Raw genomic sequence first — 23330 nt, forward strand, 5'->3', positions numbered from 1 at the left:
GATGGCTGAGCTGGGTTTTAACGTAATTAAAAAAGAAAATAAATCCCCTGATGACTGGCCTCTCTCACATCCGCGAGAGGAGTTTAAATAACAAAACGTGAACACAGAAATACCAAATTGTGAACAAATGGCCAGAATATCTGCATTTTAACCGCTGCTGGAGGGCCTGAGCCTTCCTCACCCAAGCATCAGAAGCTCTCCCAGGCTCTAGCAGGGGCGGGGGGATGACAGAAAAAGGGAAATGAGGAACAAAAAGCTGGCAATTAATCATCATATTTGACTGTAATAATGATTCAGTAAGTCTTTGCTTCTTTTTACATTTCTTAATTTAGGTTTTAAAAGTAAAGCATAGTATTATTTCTTGGGGTTTGCAAGACAGGGTGAGCTGGCCTTGTAGTTCAGAAGCATGGTGCACACGGCTCCTCACCTCAGGGGGGATTTTACAGTGAAATACACTTATTTGACATGACATTCATTCATTAAAAAAGGTGTGAAGGAACTCAGAAAAGCTCTGGATGCCCAGCCCCTTCCCCCAAATCTAAAGAGAGGCTAGCCTTTACAATTACATTTCTCAGATTGAAAAAAGAATAATAATAAAAAAGTTAAATTCCCTCCTACAGACATGCATGACTCCCGGTGAAGCCAGCAGGAGCTGTGCACACTTACTCAAAAAATATTTCAGCTTTAAGCCATCCCTATTACATCCCACATGCATAAACACCTATTAGTACCCAGGTCAGTGACACCTGTTGTACCCTGTTTTGCTGCTGCTAGAGGCAGGACTTCTTCATTCCCAAAAGGGGCACACCCAGGCAGGAGAAAAGCCCGGCAGCTTTAAACTCCAACCCCAAATGAGGAGCAGCATTAAAGATCATAGAATCATAGAATGGTTTGGAAGGGACCTTGAAAGGTCATCTAGCCCACACCCCTTGCCCTGAGCAGGGACATCTGCAACTAGATCGAGTTGCTCAGAGCCCCGTCGAAGCTGACCTGGAATGTTTCCAGTGATGAGGCATCTACCACCTCTCTGGGCAACCTGTGCCAGTGTTTCACCACCCTCACTGTGAAAAATGTCTTCCTTCTTTCTAGTCTAAATCTACTCTGTTTTAGTTAAAAACTGTTATCCCTTGTCCTATCACAACAGACCCTGCTAAAAAGTCTGTCCCCATCATTTGTATAAGCCCCCTTTAAGTACTGGAAGGCTGCAATAAGGTCTCCTTGGAGCATTCTCTCCTCCAGTCTGAACAACCCCAACTCTCTTAGCATGCCCTTAGAGGAGAGGTGTTGCATCCCTCAGATCATTTTTGTGGCCCTCCTCTAGACCCGCTCCATTGCTGACTCATGTCCAGCTTTTCATCCACCAGTACTCCCAAGCCCTTCTGGGCAGGGCTGCTCTCATCCCCCAGCCTGGATTGATGCCGGGGGTTGCTGTGACTGAGGTTCACCTGAAACAGTAGTATGCAAGATCACCCCATCTCAAAACCCCAGCTGCGCTGCCACCACCTCAGCTATTCACACAGGGTCCGCCAGCATGCCGGTGCTTCCCAGCCCTCCGATCCCAACTGTCCTGCAGCCCCTCACCACCTCCAACCACCCTGCCAGGGATTGGCTCCCACCTTGGCAGACAGCCCCTTCCTCTCTCACGCCCTCCTCTGCAGAGTGGCTCAGCCATCACCCGAGTTGGAAACCCACTGCTGGTGCCTGGCTCCCACACCCCTCACATCCCTGCCAGCCATAGCTGCCTTCCCCACTGCCTGCTCCTGATGCCCATGTCTCAGTGCTCACCTGCCCGTCTCCAGAACACGCACACACCTCCTTTTGCCCCCCAAAACAATCAGGGCTGTAGATATGGGTACAGGTTCACAAGTCACATGTAAAGACCCATACACATGGTTTTCTTCTAGAACAAAAAAAAAAGGGTGTAATACAGGTTGAAGAAATGGTTTTAGTCCTATTTTAGAAAACCTGATGAGGTGTACTGACAGCACGTAATAACTCTGTTCACGGAACTGGATGGGCAAAGGTCAGGAGCCATGAGATGTACATGACCTCAGCAACATTATTATCTATATAGCCGCAAGTACTAACCACTCCTTTGTGGTTTTTAAGTCATCGGTAGCAAGGGCCCCGTTCTGACTGGAGTCACAGGGCAAATGGCGGCTCCCACACTGAGCCCTGCTCCTGCTGACAGCGGGCTGAGAGGCCGCGCCGAGAGGGCGGGAGGCCGCCCCGGGGGCTCCGGACATCGCCGTCTTCTTTCGGCTCCCGCAGCGGAATGGCGACGTGCTGGGCCGGGCCTGGCCGGGTCTCAAGCGCCGCAGCAAAGGGGCAGCGACCCCGCCAGGTGCCCCGGTGCGTTGGTGCCGTCTGCCGGGATCGCCGCCCGGGGGAACTACACTTCCCGGCAGCCTGTGCTCCGCCGCCGGGCGGGATTGGCCTGGGAAAACGCCGCTTCCCAGCCGGCGCGGCCGCAACCCAACGGAGTATCGCTGGGGGGACTACATTTCCCAGCAGGCAAGGCGTCGCACTGGTGCAGGCGGGAGAACCGCTGCGGGGCTGCGGTGCGCGCTGGGACGGGTAGTCCGCGCGGCCAGCGGCCGCGCCGCGGAGCGGCCCGTGCGTCAGGCGGCGCTCTGACCTTGTGGGTTTGTCTGGTCGCGTGTCTCCGCTGCTCCTAGCCCGCCTGCCCCTCACTCGCCGGGAAGATGGCTGCCGTACGCAGGGCCCGCAGTTACTCCCGCTGCGTGGTGCGCTTCTCCGACCGAGAACTCTGCTAATTTCCCCCCGCGGGGAGGACTCACGGACCGAGCGCGGGGGGACAGAGACCCCCAGGACGGGACGGCGCCGCCCGAGCGTTGGCAGCATGGTGAGAGGGCCTGGGCTGGCCGTGCTCTGCTCCCCGTCGCAGCGCGGCCTGAGGGGGGGCTCGGCCGCCGGGACAGGTGCGGGCGGAGGGCGGCCCGGCCCCGCCCCACTGCCAGGGGGGCGGGACGGGGAGCGGCGGGGGGGGCGATGGCAGCGGCAAGGAGTGTGTGTCCGGGGGCGGGAGGAGCGGCCCCCGAGCCTTGCTGCTGCCGGGCAGCCCGGCCCGCGGCCGTCGGGCGCCGAGTCGTGCCTGTGGTAAGCGGGCCATGATCCCACCCCGGGTAACCGCGCCGCAAGGAGACACGGCCACCTTCCGCAAGGGGTTTCGGGATGATGAGTGGGACTGCCTGATTCAGGACCGGTCCAGCTTTCCGTAGAAACACCTGAAAAAATACCCTCTCTTTCTCCCCTTCTCCCCTCAGAAAACAGGTGGCATAAAGTCACTTGGTAATTTAAACGGCTCCGTTGGCCAGGGACTCTGTTTGAGTTTGTGATTTAACATATCAGAAATACTGTTTGGTTCAGTATTGCTTTTCTGACTGTACTTCAATATGGATTCAAGTATCCGTGACGAGAACTTGATCATGCAAAGTTAAACCATTTATATCATTCATGAGCTCTTAAAAACACCTTACCACCATTATTAAAACTCTTATTTTTGAACACAATGTTGCTTGTACCACATTGACAGAAAAGTTGAGCAATTTTCTCGTTTTCTTATAAAACCAAGAAGAATGTTAGCCATTGGTGACTGTTTTGCTATGTTGTTCTTGCTTCTCCCTTAGTTCTGTGCAGTTCACACATAGCCCTGTTCAACTGGTGACAGACAACTTTGAGCTGTTTCTGATCTTGGCTTTATTTTGATGAAACAAAGATCTGAACTGTTAAAGGACTTTGACATTATAGACAGTTTAGTAAGTGTTGTGCTCTGAGGAAATCAGCATGCAATTATTGATTGCAAAACAATTAAAACTAAGCTGTGCAAATAGTCGAGTTTTGCATTTGGCAAATTATTTCTAAAGCTTTGCAAACAAATCATAATGAAATCTACTTGGCTGCCTTCTCTTTGCAGGTTGCAGTCTAATTCAGATGTTTGCTTTTGACACGTTGACCTTTTGGTGGCTTGACTGGCTACCATTTTTCTCATGGAAAATTATTTGAGCTGATCAGTACACACTAAGGATGTCTCACTTTCAAGCAGTATAAAGTTACTGTTGCATATGACAGCTGACTTGTATCAGGAGGAAGGCCAACAGCGTAAAGATGAACAGGGTAGATTTATCCACTAAGTTGCAGTTACGGTACAATGTTCTGTGAATTTCAGAAACAATAACTACAATTTAAGTATTGTCAGAGGAGGGGCAAGGAGCCAATTTTTACAAGTTGAAACCTGCTTTAGGTGTGGTCTCGTGAGCTGTCTGATAGTGAAGATCCTTGCTTCAGCGATACCTGTATTTATTCATTTGTTCTAGCAAAACCATACACTTTCAGCAGCAAAAATAAATAGCTGAAAGGTTGTTAACAGATGAGTGTTCTGGTCCAGTTAGCCATGCTGTAGCAATGTTAATGAATTGCTTTATTGGTAAATTTAGAGGTATGGTCATTTATGCTGCCACTGCTGCCAGAAGAGAAACCTTTGATGGGAGAGACTTCAGATCACACATGCACTCAGTGTAGAGGAGGTAATGATGAAAATCAAAACTGGTTGTAATCAACTTCATGATGTTTTTTGACAGCTTTTAGGCTGTGGACTAGGTCTTCATAGTATGGTGTATTTTTTGTTTGGATTGAGAGAACGTTTAAGATTTAAAGAGCACTGAATGACATTTTGGAAGCAGTTGGTCCAGAACCATCACTGACTGTGACTCAGAAATGAAGGAGAAGTCGAACAGTTGGAACAGAGACAAGAGGAGGAAAATTAGGACTCTTGAACAGGTTACTGAAACGGAAGTTTTTTAACATGAGGTAAACTTCAGCCAGCTTCATAACCTTCTAATTAATTTTAACTCTTAAATTAGTTTATTTACAGACTTGATGAGTTGAAGGTTTTAATGGGCGTGCTTTTATGCACAAGAAGATAGTGTGTTGATTTAGTTTAGCTATTACTAGTTTCTGCATTTTGCAGATAAAACCAGGCTTATTCTGCCCAGACAGAGAGCTGACTGGGCACAATTCAGCTGCAAACCTGAAGCCTTGCACTCTGCACAGGCAGAGATAGGCCTTATTTTTGTGAGCCCAGTGCCATAACAATGCACTTACAGACATCCATTTCATAGCTTATTCCTAGGCTATATCTGTTTGGCCAGCATAGATGTAATCCCTGGATGCTAAAAGAACGTGATGGGACTGCTGTAACGCATCGGACATTAACTGCCTGCAATTAAATTTTGGAATCAAAAACCATGAAATTTCTAAGTTACTTACTCCTTGCTCAGATTTAACGCTGCTAGTGCTTTGGAGTGTTCTGGCTTACCTGTTTTCTCCACCGACAAATTAAAAATGTACAACCTTAAAAACAGAGTGTAGAAACAGATGCAATATGTGTTTACTGTAACCAACCAACACAGTCAGAGTTAACAATTGTAAAAGATAAATTGACTGAGACATCAGTGAAAACATGTTCACAGATGACAAACCTGTAAGTTTGTGGTTGTTTGGGGAACCCAAGTACTACAGCTGAACTCCAGGGAGGTGCTTGTCACCAAGACAGAGAGATTAAATGTTGCCTTCTCATCAGGTTTGCCAGTATTCTGTAGTTTGATCATGAACTTCCAGATACTATAAAAATTACATAAATTTTCTGAATACAAGAATGCTTTGATTTCTGCACTTGGATTGTGCAGGAGATAGAGATTTCTTTATGAGAACTTGGAAGACGCCTGCTGACAGAATGTCACTTGAAGTCTTTGAGTACTATCTACAATAGGAAGGAGTGGGAAACAAAACTTCTGTAAGTGGCTGTGGTAATCTTAATGTCAGGTTTACCTTCTTATAATCTCACTTTGCATTATGTACTTGCAGAACTATAGATGTGAATTTCAGCGCAGAATGGTAGAAAAACTGGGATGCTTCAGCTACAGGAAGAACTTCAAACAAATGTTTTAGTCTTCGTTGAGTTTTTTTTTTTTCCTTACAGGCATCTTGCTGCTGTTGTCATTGTAGTGGTTTGTCACTGATGCTCAGAATCAGTTTTCCTTTGTTTTAGTATAGATTCTATAAATCTCAGTATATGTCATAATGAGAATTTATTTGCGTCTTCTGAAGTTTTGCTCTTAAACTAGCTAACTTTTGTGTAGAGCCCTGTAAGTTTAGTTACAGACTTTATTTAAGGTCTAACCTGTCTCACAGCAGTACTGTAAATAACACCAGCTGTCAGGCTCTCATACTAGCTTTTTACTTTCTTTTACAGTACATTTCTTGTTTAGTTTCACATGTAGTTTTTGAGATTGCCTATATTGTCCCATAGTTTTCATAAAGTATCTATTGCTACTCAAAGTACTAGTCTTTTTGTGCTTTTGTAGGTATTTGTCTTGGTTTCAGATCAAAACTGTTTATCTTTACACTGAGAAGATAGTGATTAAATTTTAATTTCTTGTAAGAAGCTATTGTTGAAGCTATTGAAACATTATTGTTTAATACTGAAGCCTTGGTTCTATGCTTTGACTTAGACACTGAGTGTATTTTTTCAGGTATTATGTCAGTGTACTGATGCTTGTAAGCCTTCAAGTGATACATAACTAATCTGTGTTGGATTGATGTGACTGAAATGCAAAACCCATTGGGTTAATAGGGAAGTGCAAACAATAACAGTAATTTTAAGATTAATTTTTATAATCAGTTAAGATTGATGTATGGGGTAGGTGGGTAGGGTGTGGAAAAGAGGAGTACGCTTACATTTTTTTAAATGTGTGTCCATGACAGTTGTGCTTTGTGAATGTGCTGTAGGGACTTCTGCAGACTCTATAATCACATCTGACTGCTCTCTACTAGGCAGAAGCTGAAGAAGATTGTCACTCCGATTTGGTAAGAACCGATGACAATGAAAGATCTGGTGAAGCAAATCTTCAGGTATGTCTCTCATGCTAGTGTTTTTTAACAAACATAGTACTGCTGTGATTTAAGCTGCATTACTTATGCTTATTTAGTTACCACACATTTTTTGATCTGACAAATACTTAATCTGTCTGCCCCTCCAAAAGTGAAATAGATAAATTTTGCATTGTGTTCCAAGTGTCAAATTCAGTCTTCAATTATCTGTGTAGATGAAAAGAAAGTTTGTGGCAGATTTGGAATTTCTTTGAAGAACTGTAGAAATTGGACAGCAGTTTCTGTATGGATCAAATTCCAGTTTAAGTTGACACTTTTTCTGGAGCAGAAAGCTGATAAAAGCAGTCTAATAGAAAAGCGTGTTCTCTTACAATACTAGATTTCTGTGTAGTTGCTCCGCAGAAGTCATGATGATTTCAAGAGACATGTAAAGTGTAACTTCAAAGATGCCAAAAAAAATGTGTGGCAAGAATTATAACTTGTTTTGTTTCACAGAGCATAGTCCTTTCTTTTTAAAAGAGAAAGGAGTGTGAGGTCTTACTTGTATATTATATAAATGGCAGCCTTGATTGTCAGAAAGCTTAGTATGCTTGCGTACAAAAAATTAGGTTTTCTAAATTCTAATTCAGGAGCTAATTGACTTCTTGCTTAAGATAACTCTGCATAAACAAGAAGAAACATCATGTCTAGAAAGAATACTATGGTCATAACCATAGTACTAACAACCACTTCTTGAAACGTCAGTTTTTCTTCTGAGGTGAACAGTCCGGATAAAAGCACTAAACTTTATTGAATGAGATTGAAGAAGTACTTGTGCGCTTTTTTTTTTAAATTTACTATAAAACAATTGCTAACTCTCCATGTCGAAACTCACTGAAGCCATTTAAGACTTGGAAATGTAAAGAAAAGTTTTTAAATTCTTTTTTGTCTTTGTACTTTATAATTTCTCCTCAGGAGATGTACTGTCTGAATATGTGACACTAAATCAGAATTAACTGGACTTTTTAGGCAGAGCTCCAGATGTTCAGAGCTCAGTGGATGTTTGAGCTTGCCCCAGGTATGAGTTCTAGTGGGTTGGAACCTCTGCCATGCAGAGCATCGTCAAGAGGACCTGCAGTAAAGTCCGTAGATGCCAGAGGGAAACAGGAGATAGCAAAAGAGGAAAAGGTACAAAAAAATAGATGTATAATTTTGGCATTGTTTTGTGTGTGTGTTAGTATTGCAGTGTAACTATCCTAAAAGCTAATGCTAAATTAAATCTGGAGAAACAGCAGAGGTGGTTAACCTGTTGTCTCCATACTAATGTCCTTCCATAATCCTACACCAATTTTTCTAGTTTTATGCTTGGCTTTGCGTCACCTTCCCAGTCTGCTTTCTGAAACACTGCAGGTGAGAAGCGAACAGCAGGAACATGGGTAGTTTGTTGACTGGGATTTCAGTTATGGCTTGTAGCACATGAATATGTCTTCTCACTCTATTTACGGAATTATTCTATTCATCTCCTTCATGGGGTACAGTAGGTACGATGAAAAATAATTTTAAGTCAAGTGACAATGCTCTTGTATTTGTAGGGCATTTAAGAAGTGTTCTGTGTAATTTATTGTGCAGGCAAAAGAACTTTTCCTGAAGGCAGTGGAAGAAGAACAAAATGGGGCCCTTTATGAAGGTAATATGGAAGTCTACAATGAACACCCTTATTGCAGAGGAATCTAACACTCTCTGATTTATGTGCAAGACTGCATGATGCCAGTGAACTTCAAACTGCAGGCTAATAGTAATTTGAGAGCTCGATTATATGGATAAGCAAACAAACTTGTTATAGAAGGAACCATATTACGGTTCTAAGGTTGAGGTGAAGCTAAAGCGAGATCAGGGAAAGAATTTCTAGCTTTCAGGCAAAATGACAGTATTTTGCAGTCTAGCAATTTAATGAAGCACAGGATTGCTTCTTTATATAGCATGCTTCTTTATATGACTTTTGCAGCATGAGGGCAATATACTGTATTTCTTGTGCTCACAGTTTTCTTTGTTCCACTTTGAACAGAACTACTTAACCCATGGAATGTGGTGGTGTTTTGGTTTTGGGGTTTTTTTTAATTTACACAGTGTGGTGAGACAGCTTCTTTAAGAATTCCTGAAGTAACTGTTTAAATCTGGTAGTTTTGTTTTATGAGGTTTGACATAAATATTTAAGATACTTAGCTTGCTTGCCCTCTTGCTATCAGCACTAGTAAAAATGGAAATTCCAAGTTTTCTTCCTTATATTTAGATTTCAGAATATATAGAGTAAGAAGCCTGTACTAACTTCCAGTCCTGTAGGTCAGTAGTGGAGATACCAGTTTTCTATTTCTTTCATGAAAAAAAAAAAAGGAACACAGAATGTACGTGCCATCCTGTTCATCCCCTAGAGATTTTGGCCAACTTGGTTAAAGTGCAGGTGCAAAATACATCAAGATATGCAAAACGAGAGTACTCTGGAAGCTCCTGAACTGAGCCACCTGTTGAATACAGAATTTCCTCTGCACTATGGGAGTTTTCCTTCCCTTGCAAGGGGTTTCTGGTTGTTGTTCCAGATCTCAGACGAACTGAGAGAAATATGAGTTACCAATAGGTAATAAAATAAGTTGTTTCAGTTTCTAATTTATTATAAGTTTTTTACGGGGCAAAATTACTTTAGGCTACGGTATTTTGTGTTTTGGGTGTGGAATTAAATGCACAGTAAAAAAAGATGTCAGAACTAAATCTGATATGTAATCTACCATTTAGGAAATTGTGCAGTAGACTGAAGGTTCTTTCATACCAACAGTTTCCAAGTACATGAAAAAAAAAAATGTGAGGAAAGCAGTCTATATAAGCATTGTGTATATAAAATGAAAGCTACAGCTTCATCTTCTTGAGTGCACTCCTTGTATGTTAAACATAGCAGCAGAGAAGTAGTAGTATCTAACAGTTTCATTCTCAAAGGTGTTCTAGGCATCTGGATTGCATGGGTATGAATCCATTCTTTCTCAGTTGAATTTGATTTGAGACTTAAAGACAGACACAGATATATATTACTGAGTACAAGTTGGATCATCTGTTTTCAGACCACACTTTTATCTGCTGACCTGGCCCAGGTCACCAGAATCCAAGTGGCATTTCAGCCTGCTTCTGAAATCTGCTGATACCTGACATTTGTGAGACCTTACGTGCAGCAGCTTGTTCATGTTTAAGTACGCTACAGGCCTTGCTGCAAGGTTAAATGCTAAAGTAGAGACGGATCTCTGTTTAGCTGGCTGGTGCTATTCCTCATCCTCACCAGTCAAAGGATACTACTTGTCAGTCTCCAGCCCTGACACGGACTCAAGAAAATAGGAACGCTTATGTGCCCCAAACTCAGGCTTCTCAGACTCATTAATGTATCGAATTCTGAGCTCCACACTCACTGATGTTTTATTTTGGGTTTTGTTTTTAAGGGTCCAAACTGAGGGAGAATTGGCCTCTGATCTTGGTTACCACCATGTGGGAATACAGAGAGACATATAAATACATGTATGATCTTAATACTTAATCGGTATTAAAACAGACTGAACGTACATACAGTGAATCCACTTAAATTAAGAAGGATCCACAGAGTTAACTCAGAAGATAGACAATCTGCAGCTTAAATAACAGTTCATTCCCACAGGGTGATTTTCCTGGGCCTGTTTCTCTACTCAGTGTTTGTAGCATCTGTGGAGTGTTAAAGGCAGAAGTACTTTCTCTGTGTGCTATAAGAAACCAGATCTATCAGTTTTTCCTTCACGCCCCATAGCCTTGTGCTTGCAAAATAGCTTTTTGAAAAGGCTGCTTTCATCCACTCAGGTTCATCACCCTCAGTGCTTTCAGTGGCTTGCTTCTGTGCTTTCTGTAGTTTCCAGGGTTTTGTGACAGTAAAATTTACTTGTTTTTTGTCTGTTTTTGAAGTTTTAAAATTATACCATATTTTGTTGATCTTTCTCACCCTTATAATGTTGTGTATGAGTGACTGTCTGTACTATACTGGGGATTTAAGGTACCTGCATCATCTTTCTGTTCATGTTCCTTATGGTTACTTATGAACATAATCTTTATATATTTTTAGATTTATATATATAAATCTTTACAGCTTGTTGAGAAAGCTTAGTAAGTGCTGGGTAACAAACAAAATTGAACTTTGTAATGTTTTAATGTAAAATTTTGTACTCCATAATTGAATTTGTAATAGTTAAGGTGAATCTGTAAAAGCTGAAATACGTCTGTGAGAGCTCTTGATTCTGAAAGAATACATGAAGTTTTTAGTTTTGAAAATAGGTGCTTAATGTGCCTCTCCTCTGTATTGAATTTAAACCTAATCAGTTTAGACTAAATAAGATTTACTAGGCAAAGGCATTTTCCACCTTTTTAGTGCTTTTAGCTGAAGCTGTCTCTCTGAAAAAAATCTCTGCTTTGATAAGCTAGTTTAGGGATCAGACATGTTTAAACATTAAACCTGTATTTTCAGCCATCAAGTTTTATCGTCTAGCCATGCAGCTTGTACCTGACATAGAGTTCAAGATCACCTATACACGGTCCCCAGATGGTGATGGAGTTGGAAAGAGATGGTGAGTATAAAATTGTACTATTTAAGTGCATAGGAGTACTGAAACCTGAAGTGTTGTTTCTAAAGCATATGAATGCTCTGCTATGATACACAGTTGTAAGTCTCTTCACATTTGGAAAACTTGTTTACTTTCATTTGAATAAACTGCTTCGTAGAAAGTTTACAGATGCATTAATCCAAGGAGGTCTTTTCTATACTGTAGTTCAAAGAAGGTAACAGGCTTGTTTGGAGCTAGTTAAATTGGAGTGGAAGGATTACAAATAGTTATGTTGTTACTTAAAGTAAAAAGCATCAGTTGCTTTATTCCTTTTGATTTCTGATTTTCAGATTTATGGGTTATACATTTAGGATCATCTACAAAATTGTAGACGGCAAAAAGATCAGTTGGTAAAAGTTTTGTACCATGGAATAAGCATCATAATTAAGCAAGGGAATATACTACTGTTCTTGTGCTAACACGGCCAAATGGGAGCATTTCCAATAAGTAGAGCAATACATTAGAAGCTTATAGATTGTAGTCTGAGTAGCCTAGTCTTTCATCATTACAAGCATCAGAAAACCCCTTGCCTCAACATGCCCGATGTATAGCCACTTAAAGTTGGCCTAACTTGAGCCCAAGACTTATGTTTGAGGACAGGAGTCAGGTTAGGGCCAAAACTTCTGTTATAGCTCAGACAGTGTAGTGAAGGCAAGCTTACGAAACAGAACTTCCCAATTCACTACTTACTGGTAGCAGCCGTAGATGCTGCTGGTAGCTACAAGAAATTGAGAATTTTAAAACTGAAAATAGAAGAGGAAAGTACAGCCATGTCCATATGGTATTACTAGCTCAGTCTTGTTGCCCCAGGACAGTACAGCTTCAATCCAGTGGTTGACTATAAAAGAGAGTAAGATGAGCTAAGTGCTTTATTTACGTCCCTTACTGAATGCATTGCTAGCATGAAATATTTGCTGGGCATTTGTGCACTAGGGAAAATACCATATGATAAACTACAGTCACATAAAAATCTTGGTTTTCTTAGGATTATTTTTTAAAAATGAAAATAAAAGAATTTAAAAATATTTCTTATTTTAGCATCATTTTCTCTACTGCCTTCATTAAGCCTCTTTGACAGAAAGTTCGGGGCAGCATTGATCTGCTTGAGGGTAGGAAGGCTCGAGGGATCTGGACAGGCTGGAGTGAAGGGCTGAGGTCAGTTGTATGAGGTTCAACAAGGCTTAGCACTGAGTCCTGCACTTGGGTCACAACAACCCCTACAATGCTACAGCCTTGGGGAAGAGTGGCTGGAAAGATGCCCAGTGGAAAAGGACCTGGGGGTGTTTGTCAACAGCCAGCTGAATGTGAGCCAGCAGTGTGCCCAGGTGGCCAAGAAGGCCAACAACATCCTGGCCTGTATCAGAAATAGTGTGGCCAGCAGGAGTAGGGAAGTGATTGTTTCCCTGTACTTGGCACTGGTGGGACCACGCCTCGAATACTGTGTTCAGTTTTGGGCCCCTCACTACAAGAAGGACATTGAGGTGCTGGAGTGTGTCCAGAGAAGGGCAGTGAAGCTGGTGAAGGGTCTAGAGCACAAGTCTTATGAGGAGCAGCTGAGGGAACTGGGGTTGTTTAGCCTGGAGAAGAGGAGGCTGAGGGGAGACCTTATCGCTCTCTACAACTACCTGAAAGGGGTGCTGGCGAGGTGGGTGTTGGTCTCTTCTCCCATGTAACAAGTGACAGGACAAGAGGAAATGGCCTCAAGTTGCACCAGGGGAAGTTTAGATTGGATATTAGGAAAAAAGTCTTCATCAAAAGGGTTACGAAGCATTGGAACAGGCTGCCCAGGGAGCTGTTGAGTCACCATCCCTGGAGGTACTTGTAGATGTACCTGATGTACACCATACGTGTAGATATGGAACTTAGGGCATGGTTTAGTGGTGGACTTCGCAGTGTTAGGTTAACGGTTGGACTTGATGATCTTAAAGGTCTTTTGCAACCTAATGATTCTATGATTTTATGAATTTTTGTTCAGTTTTATATATATTGCTGCACTGTCCCCAGCACTATGGGACAGTGAGGGAAAAATAGCCAGTACTCTTAATTGTTGTTTTAAAAAAGCAGTATTTGTAGAAGTGTGTTTTTTTCAAGAGATTCTGGTTGTGGTGGTTTTGCTTTCTGAATTACTGTTGGAGATGTTTCATACAATCTTGGTGAGAAAAAGCAAATTACACGATTACATTTGGAAAAACAATTTACAGTGTGGCCTGTAGGTACTTGGGACTGGCCATCATATTCATCAAAATGAGGGAAGGTATGTTCAGTGTAACATCTTACTATTGTCTTAGTTATGACAGGCCCAAACATAATTGTCTTCTCTATAATACTTTAAAACCCATTGGTAGTTCTCCTAGTTGCTTGCTTATATTCTCAGCTCGTTCTGATAAGCTTGTTTAGAGTCGAATTGAATAATACTAAAAAGTAACTGGACGGTCTCTTAGCTAGCTTGTATACCAAGTCAGGGGAAAGAGTGTTTTGTGATGAAATCAAGGAGAATTGTGTAGTTTGTGGTTACATGGTGCGAGCAAGCATGCACCTATTAAAGGATCATGTTATGACATACAACATACATTTAGCATTTTTTTTAATATGCTAATGTTCTTTCATCACTTAGTAATCCTTCAAGTTTACTGACGAGTAGGAAGCATATTGTTTCTGTTCTGCTATCTTGTTCTTGCTCCTGAAATTTTTTATGTCTGACTATTTAAAGAATTGGTTAAAAGTAGATTTCCTAAAGGAAAGTTTTCCTTCATTATTGATGAATAAACCCACTGAGGATCACTCTGCAGTAATAACACAAGAGTAAAAAAAAAAAAAAACCAACAATCCTTGTTTTCAGTATCTCACATTGTGACAAGGATTACAAAATACAACTTTCCATCAATGATAATTTATTTCCTGCATACGGCTTATCTTAGACAAAGTAAAAGATGAGATTTATCTTTTCATGGGGTCAAGCAATTCTTCAGTGACTTCACTAAAAACAGTGAACTCTCAAATCCAAAAAGAAACTGGAATTGGGATTAAATGAAAAAAAAGTTGTTACTGTGAGGTAGATTCCAGCAAAATCTAAATGGACTTAATAAAATTGTAGTAGTTGTTTCATCTTATAATGAAATGAGATTGCTTTGAAAACATACAACTATATTGAAGGAGGGTAAGACAGCAGATTGATGCCAAGGTAAGGACATCTGTTGGTATGTTTTGTCCAATATCACAGTGTTGGCATTCCCTCTTTTCTAGTGTTGAGGATAACAAAGAGGATGACAAAATGGCTGATCTCCTGTCGGATTTCCAGCAGCAATTAACTCTTCAGGAATCTTCAGTCAAACTTTGTCAACCTGAGGTTGATGTCAGCCAGACCCATATCTCAGGTATGAGTTAAGATACACTGTAAGAGTTCAGAGGCAGAATTCATAGAGATGTTTCACTCTATTAAAACAATTGTCTCCATTCTGAAGCCACCTTTAAAGAAATGTACACAGTATCTTTACTTTTATAGTTAGATGTAAAGGAAAAAAGATCATCAACTAGCTAAACAGATCTCTTCCTCACACATGATTTTGCCTCTATTGCACAAGCTTTTCCATGTACTGCTACTACTAAGTAGAATTTTTCAGGATCGGAGTCATACTTAAAGGTAGCAACTTCTAGGAACAGACTTGCTAAGTAAGTGTATTCCAGTTTTCTTTCCAGTTAATGTATGAAAAACTGAAATGTGGGTGTTTTTGTTTTGGTTTGCAAATATTTATTACAATTCTTAAATGTGAATAAGAGACGATTGTTCTGTGAAGAATATGCGTCTTTGCATTTCCTGTTTTTATCTGGTTCTGTATCAGATTTTTACAACAAATACATTTTCAGGTTCAGCAAGACTATATAACAGCTAGTAGGGATTTTGAAGGTTAACAATTTTGAGTGCTTCAGTTCTATGACAGTTACCCTGAGAGTCCTTATGAGATCTAAATTGTAGAGAGTGTATATACGCTATAAACACTTAAAATCAGATGCCTCTAAAGCTTGTGTGTTTTGTGTCCTGAATTATCAATTGCTCTTGGAAATCTTGGCCTGTTCTCTGTTCTGCTCAAGGAAGGAGAATAAAGTAAATGTGGCAAGCTGTTCAAGTCAAAACATAAAGAAACCAGGATTTTTTTTTTTTTTTAATTTTAACAACTGTGGCATTGTACACCTGGGAAAGCATGTGTTCTGTTTTTTGCCAGTGAAGTCAAGATGCTGTAGATATTACTATAAAATCATCTCAGGAGATATCTCTGTTGAGCAGCGATCTTAGTCTCTTTCTAGTTTTATTTTCTGCCTTCCTGCCACTCCTGTGTTACAGTATCTTTACTGACTCTTTTATAGCAGAAGTAAAACTGATGTCATGATGTCTGCTTCAGAAGTTAGTAGGCTGGAAAGGATCCCTCTTGGTCATCACAGTAGTACAATAGTTGCAGACCTCAGCAGCCCAAGGAAAACTGAAACAATGTGAAGTAATAGACTTGGCTGAATTGATTTCTTGTGTTCCATTTTACATTTTATTGACATTCATAATCTTAGAATACTGGTTAACCCTTAGTACAGGACAAGATCAGACCTCTATGTAACTGACATACTGAATATATTCATTTCCCCTCCCTAGGATACGAGTAATTTTTTGTAATAGTTGTGTTTTTTTTTTTTTCTTTTACACAAGCAAAGCTTAGGACCAAGATAGCATTCTTCACCAGAAATAGTGTAATATTTTTCCTGCAGGGTGTGCCCAGTATCTGAACAAAAGTGTCTTAACAATCCCAGGTTTACTAGAAACTTGGGAATATGGATGGTAAAATAGATAATCAAAGGCTTTGACTGACTGGTGACTATCAGAGTGGAATATGTATACCTGGTAGCACTGTAAGAGATTTTTAAGCCCTTGTATCTCCCATTCTCCAAGGCACTAAGAGTTCACATACTGAAGAGCTCATAAGTTGCCAGAGACTGTTTTGTACCTTGTAGTAATAATTTGCACAAGTTCTGTTTATACTGGAACATTAATTTAATGGTTGCAAATACAGGCAATATAGCAAATTTATGACTTCTCAATAATAAAACATAGAATTAAGTCAGATTCATGAAATGAGATGTGTGTTAAATGAATACAGAAACTGGTGCCCAATGAGGTGTCTGTACTTTTTATCATGTTAGTATTCTGAAATGTGAAACTTAAGTTTCATCAAATTTTATCTTGGTGCATTTGTGGGAGTGCAGCAATGCAGTTTTTATAAGCATGTTTTTTCACTAAAAGTCAGAATTTTATTAAATTACAGTCTCTACCATGGTATTTACACCTAGTGCTGCTCAGCTATTTTCTCCATTTGATCTCAAAGCAGTTATACTGAGTAAAATCATCAAGTCTTCAGTACGTGTGGTGATACAGTTCAAGCCATAGGCTCCAGAAAGCAGCAGTAGTTGAAAATAAATGAAGTGTAATTCCTGATGGTATAAGATTAGTAAACAAGATTGTACCCAACTGAAACAACAGAGAAAACTTAGGGAGGCAGAAAGTTATTAGAAAGAATTTTGGCTTCATTTCCCAAGGTTTTCTCACTGAACTTTTAATGCTAGGAAAATTACCATATGTTCTTGTCATGCTTTGATGAGGATTCTGTCATCTTACATTACATTAGAAAAAGTCTTTCAACACAACAATGCTATGTGATACCATTTTCAATCACTGGACCTGTACCACGAAATACAGAGTGATATTCTATCAATTTCATAGTGGATAGGTTGTTCTTAGGACCTCCTGTCCCATACTGAACCTGACCTGAGCTTATTTAGCTTGTCATGCAAAAGCAGTGTGCTTTGAGATAATGTTGCATGCGAGGTCAGTTTGAAGAAACTACTGCTTTGCAGGCACTGTGGATATGCAATGTGCATGTGGAACTTTCGGTATAACAAAATTTGGTATTACAGTTGTGGACATTTATAGTCTAAAACCATGTTTTATACTATCATCTTAACAAAAATCAAGAGCTGAAAGTACATTATGGTCTTTTGTTATGTGAGTTTTTTCTAATGTATAATGACTTTTTAAATTAAAGATAATTTCTTTTGTTCTCTGGCATCTGGCTGCAATGTGGAAAAGTAGGATTTTTTTTTTAATGGAAAGACAGAACTTCAGTAATGGTCAAACCTGCAATTGTAGCTAACCTGTTGATTTACAGGTTACCGTCTAACAAGGATTTATTTTCTCTTTGTAGTGTTGCCTATGGAAGTACTAATGTACATTTTCCGATGGGTGGTTTCGAGTGACTTGGACCTCAGATCATTAGAGCAATTATCTCTTGTTTGTCGAGGATTTTACATTTGCGCCAGGTATTGTAGATTAGTTATCTAGAGTGAAACTTCTGTCTGCTCTAAGGAAGAAAAAAAGGCTTTTTTATGCTCAAGCATATGTAAACAGTATGTAGAGGTGGATAATAAATCCATAGGGCAAAATTGCTTGTGTTGGAATGGTGGGGTTTTTTGTTGTTGGTTGGGTTTTTTTTTTGCTTTTAGGTTGCTAAATCGTACATGTAGGACTATGTTGGGCTTTTTCTTCCCATGGCAATTTTCATGTTATGCTCCTCACAGTGCTAATCAGCTTTTGAATACACCATTAAATGGTATGTTAGATAGATGACTTCACTGTAATAAAAACTATTGCTGAAAGTCTCACTTGCTGTACCTTGTTTGAAAGTCAGAGTTGCAAGGTCCCCAGAATAATTCTGTTGTGTTGTCATCCTCATACGGCCACACAGAGAGATGCCAGGCTGCTGCAATGTTGTTGTCCTGTACTTGGCTGAAAATGGCATTGTGTTCTTGAATTTCACTGGGAAGAAGTGGCTTTTTAATGCTCCAGGATTAAGTAAATTAGTCAATGATTTTAAATTATGAGCTATTGTTGTTTTTCAGTTTCTTTCAGTTGCATCTAAACTAAGTAATGGAGTGTGTTACTTTGATATATAAAAGCTAAACAAGGTTTGCAGAAAAGTTACGGGGTTTGCTTTTTTTCTCATTTTCACTAGAGATCCTGAAATCTGGCATCAAGTCTGTTTGAAAATATGGGGCAGGAGCTGCAATAAACTTGTTCCGTATACCTCTTGGAGGGAAATGTTTTTGGAAAGGCCCCGCGTGCGATTTGATGGTAAGGTGTACTTTTTGGAAATAGTTTTGGTTTTTTTACTGTGTGTAACCGTGACAGAAGCAATCAGGTGGGTTTGATGTTTATGATATTGTTGTTAGACCTAATCTGAATTTGTTTGGGCTTTTGAATCTGTAGAGTATTTGTAAAGAGGAGGGGATGGTGCAAGGGATGAAAATAAAATCTTTCATGTATTTAAGTAACAAAAGTAAACTCAAAAGTTTTAGGTTATTGGTTTTTCCACCTTAAATATTCTGTGTACTTAATTTTTGTTTGTATGCTTATATCTTCCTTTCCTGTAGGTGTATATATCAGCAAGACAAAATACATACGTCAAGGAGAACAATCTCTTGATGGTTTCTATAGAGCGTGGCACCAAGTGGAATATTACAGGTAGAACTGTAGTACAATGAGTGAGTGAAGTGTTTCTCTCTTAAGTTCTTTAAATCCAGCCCTTGGTATCACAAACATTAATCGTTCTGTAAAACTTACTACAGTGTATAAAGTTATGTATGTTTTTTGAGAATAGGTCTTAAGAAGTAGGATTTATTATGATAATTAGAGATGAGCTTGGAAACACATTTCGTCCTCAGTTATACCATTTCATGTGGATAAAACTTAAGGAGTAACAACAGTAATACTCGTTCACAGATTTCTTTCCCCAAATCACTTCTGCTTTACATTTGTGATATAATAGTTGTTTTCAGCAGAGGTAAAACAAGTAATTATACAAGAATTGTCTTTTAATTTATTTGTAAGCAATTGTAAATAATCCAGAGGCTGGGTTTTCTCAGCTCACTATAAATACCTTGCCATTTGTTTCCTCTGCTGTTCTTCATCTTTCTGTTCCCAGCATTTATTGTTCCATTCAGCAGTCCTTTCTGAGGCTGGAAACTGTTAATAGAAATCATTGAATCTTGTGGCTATTTCTGTAGTCTCACAAACATCAGCACAGTATCTGAGTACTGTAAAAATTGATCAGATTCCAGAACCTGAAAAAGGCCATGACATTGTCCATTCTGTACTGATACTGTAACTAAGATTTTGTTGCATTTGTCTCAATCGATGCTAGGAATAGAGAAACTTACCTAAGGTCAGTCTTGATTCCAGGATATCCTTCTTGTATTGATTAGAGGTGACAAAACTCCTCAATTTCTGCCCTCTTTCACAACTCTTCATAACTTGATCTTTTAGTCTTCAAAACTCTCTTTTGATTTCTGGTCTCTTTTTTTCTGTTACATTATGTGTGAAGAAATGTGTTTTCAAATCCTATTACCGATTAAGTTCTGTACCCTTCTGGGAGACATCCTGTGATTTTAAAAAAAAAAAAACAACACAACAGAAGAAGGGTATATTTTCTAGGTTTGTATTGTGTAATTATATTTTTGCAGGTATTTGAGATTCTTTCCAGATGGTCAAGTTATGATGCTAACAACTCCTGAAGATCCTCCATCTATAGTTCCTCGCTTACGGACTAAAAATACAAGGTTATTGAAATAAAATATTTGGTTACAGTTTTCATCTTGTTTTTACCTGGCAATTTCTATTTCCTTTTGTCTGGGATTCTATATTGTGGCTTAGCTAAACAAGAGTAAAAATACAATGTTATTTATATTGTGTTATAGACATCTATAATTCTCTTCTGAGAACTAAAAAAAATGTGGTCTTTATGAAAGGTACCTTTCATTTTAAGGTCCTGATATTGTAATTAGATTTCCTGTGTGGGTTATGTGATTTTAAACTTTTAAAGGAAGTAGATGAAATAATACATGCTATTAGCTTGGTGGTTTTAGAATCCTCTTAAGGATACTGCTTTTTTGTTGACTGCCTTCTCACACTTCCTGGGCTGTTTGAAGAAATGTGAAGATTTTGGTGGGATATGACTAAATTATTGCTTGGTTTCTTCGTGATATTTGCACAAACCATTTCAAAAGATAGGAAATTTGTTTGCGACTTCAGAACAGGTTTAAGCCATTCACCAGAAGTCTGAAAATATGTAGCAGTAGGCCAGGGAGAACTGACTAGCTTATCTTTACTGTCCTATCTGGGAAATTAAAAGCAACCTTCCAAAATGTTTTCATCATTTCGTATCATCAATGAGCCTGGTACTTTACTAAATGGAAATAAATAATTATTTCCTTGATTGTGATATGCAGTCAGTCTTCTTTTCATTGCTGTGTTATAAATCACTCTCTTGAGACAGAGGATATTTTTATGTCCTTGACACTATCCTCCTCTTAACTTTCCAGAACGGATGCAATCTTGCTTGGCCATTATCGCCTTTCCCAGGAAATAGACAATCAAACCAAAGTATTTGCTGTAATAATGAAGAAAAAGGAAGAGGTAGGTAGCAAAATAGAATAGAGGAAATAATTTAAGGAGGGGGCTTTTAAATAATTTTTTCCTCACACTGAATATTTTAAGGCACCTGAAGACTTGACATTACACCAGAAGATTAAATTTATTTTTTTTAATGGTTCAAAAATAAAATATAAATAAGCATGGTGATTTATCTTACTTTTTTTTCCCAAATCTGTAGTAATCTTTTTATTAAGACAGATAAATATCTGGTTCACATTTGAGTAATGGTTCTCCTCCTTAGGCTTAATTGCCATGAGTGGTGTTACTAGGTAGTTAACACTACCTAATACTACCTAACTTCATTAACAAACAGAAAGGAAGGATGAAGAGGTCATTTTCTAAGATCAGTTTTGACTGTGTGCAGTCATGTTCCACGGCATTCAATAAAACTAAAGAAGAGTATTCATTAATTGAACTCTGAATGATTTGGTCAACTTATTTACATCACAAAATTTTCTGATTAACAAAGTGTCTGTCAAGAGAAACTTGTGAAGAGTTGGAAGTGTTACATTACTTTACAATGAGTTTGCATAGTTTGGGTGTTGTCCTCCACGCTTACCTTTCTGTGAAAACTTCTTCCATAATGAACATCTAGATTTATGTATTTTCAAGGAATACCAGTACTTGCTTTTAACTGTGAGAGTTTAACAGTCTATCCTCACACTTATTTAGGCCTCAGGATAAATAGTAGTTTGTAGGTCATGAAACTTCTTTTCTCTTTGTACAGAAACCAATGGACTACCACAAATACAGGTATTTCCGCCGTGTTCCTGCGCAAGAAACAGATCACAGTTTTCATGTAGGACTACAGTTGTGCTCCAGTGGGCGCCAGAGGTTCAACAAACTTGTCTGGATACATCATTCTTGTCACATAACTTACAAGTAAGTAAATGGAGAATAAGATCCAAGAAGGATGCTTCACTATAGAAACGCGGGTGACATTAATTTCTCCAGTACTAAGTACAGAAGATGTAAAGGCTGTGAGACTTACGAGGCTTTAACAGAATGTCCTCAAAACAGTAACTGGTCGTGATTTGATATGTCATGATGAACTTTCACTTTACGAAATCTCAAAATTTTAGTAACTTTTCATAATGGTATGGGAAGTTTCCTAAGTAGTAGAACTTCACTATTTTAGCCTTTTAAAAGATTTATGCACAGTGTTTGAATGATTTCAGAACTGAATCGGCGTTGAATGACTTAGTGTGGTGCTAGTAAAGGGGTGTGGAGAATGTATGTTCATTAAGGTATATCTCTTTTCCTCTGTGGATGTGCAAGCTAGAAGTGTCTGCACCCATCATGTGAGAACTGAAATGCTTACAAACTATATAATCCAGCAGTGCAAAAATGGGTATGTGATCAGCTCTTTTGATCACTAACCAAGCAAGAGCCATGGCCACTGTACTTGCACCTGTCACTCTAAATTACTGGCAAGTTAGCTCTCCGGATGTTTGATGTCAGAATTTAGGGTAGATTTAGGCCTTGTCTTCCGGTCTTCTTAATCCCTAAATTCAGATTTTATAGGGACATAGCTCAGCAATTGAGCTATAAGTATATAAAATCTAGGAATTAAACTGCTGGTAGTTGGGAGTATAGGTAGCTTCCATAAACAGAAAAATTGCTTTTATAAAAACTAATATATTCATACCTAATTTATGAAGAAGTGGCAGTTACACAGGCATTCTTTTCAGCAGGAAGTTTCTGTACTGCTGAGAGTCTGCTGTACCTCTCAGTGTGATTGTGTCCTTTTGAAACTAGAATAAAGATGAGTATAAAACACAGCTAGGAAGATATATGCTTTTTGTCACTGATGTTCAGAAATACTTGTGTTTCTTCTTTTTAAAGTTTTGTAAACATACGAGTTGTTGCTGTCACTCTGTATTCTGAATTCAGGGTTTGAAGTGAAAAAAATTAAAAGGGATTTTTTACTTCAATATTAATATGGTGACTTGAGTGCCATCCTATGCTGTTTCAAGTCTTGGGGCTAATGATTAGAATGGAATACTTTCACAAGGAGGCAGTATGAAAGATGCTTACATTCCAGCTGTAGTTTGGTGCATGCACTGTACTATGGAACATGATTGCATTATTGAGGGACTTAAACAGCAACTTGCGTCTGATTTAACTTTTGCAATACTCTTTGCAGATCGACTGGTGAGACAGCTGTTACTACTTTCGACATCGACAAAATGTACACCCCTTTGTTCTTTGCACGAGTGAAGAGTTTTACTGCATTTTCAGAAAAGCCGCTCTAA

At 39.4% G+C, this 23330-nt stretch overlaps 1 protein-coding gene across 1 annotated transcript; it reads left to right on the forward strand.

The window, feature by feature from the left end:
- Positions 1-5755: 5755 nt before the first annotated feature.
- FBXO9 (F-box protein 9) lies at positions 5756-23330 on the forward strand (the record flags this gene model as incomplete). Its single annotated transcript, XM_081997630.1, has 13 exons — positions 5756-5815; positions 6856-6933; positions 7921-8079; positions 8521-8578; positions 11414-11513; positions 14793-14923; positions 17792-17906; positions 18599-18717; positions 19017-19107; positions 20106-20201; positions 20964-21057; positions 21803-21957; positions 23222-23330. The coding sequence occupies exons 3-13, from the start codon at positions 7933-7935 to the stop codon at positions 23328-23330; spliced, it is 1215 nt and encodes a 404-aa protein (XP_081853756.1). The 5' UTR covers positions 5756-5815; positions 6856-6933; positions 7921-7932.

Source organism: Phaethon aethereus (assembly GCF_964289735.1).
Source record: "Phaethon aethereus genome assembly, chromosome: 3".
Taxonomy (NCBI): domain Eukaryota; kingdom Metazoa; phylum Chordata; class Aves; order Phaethontiformes; family Phaethontidae; genus Phaethon; species Phaethon aethereus.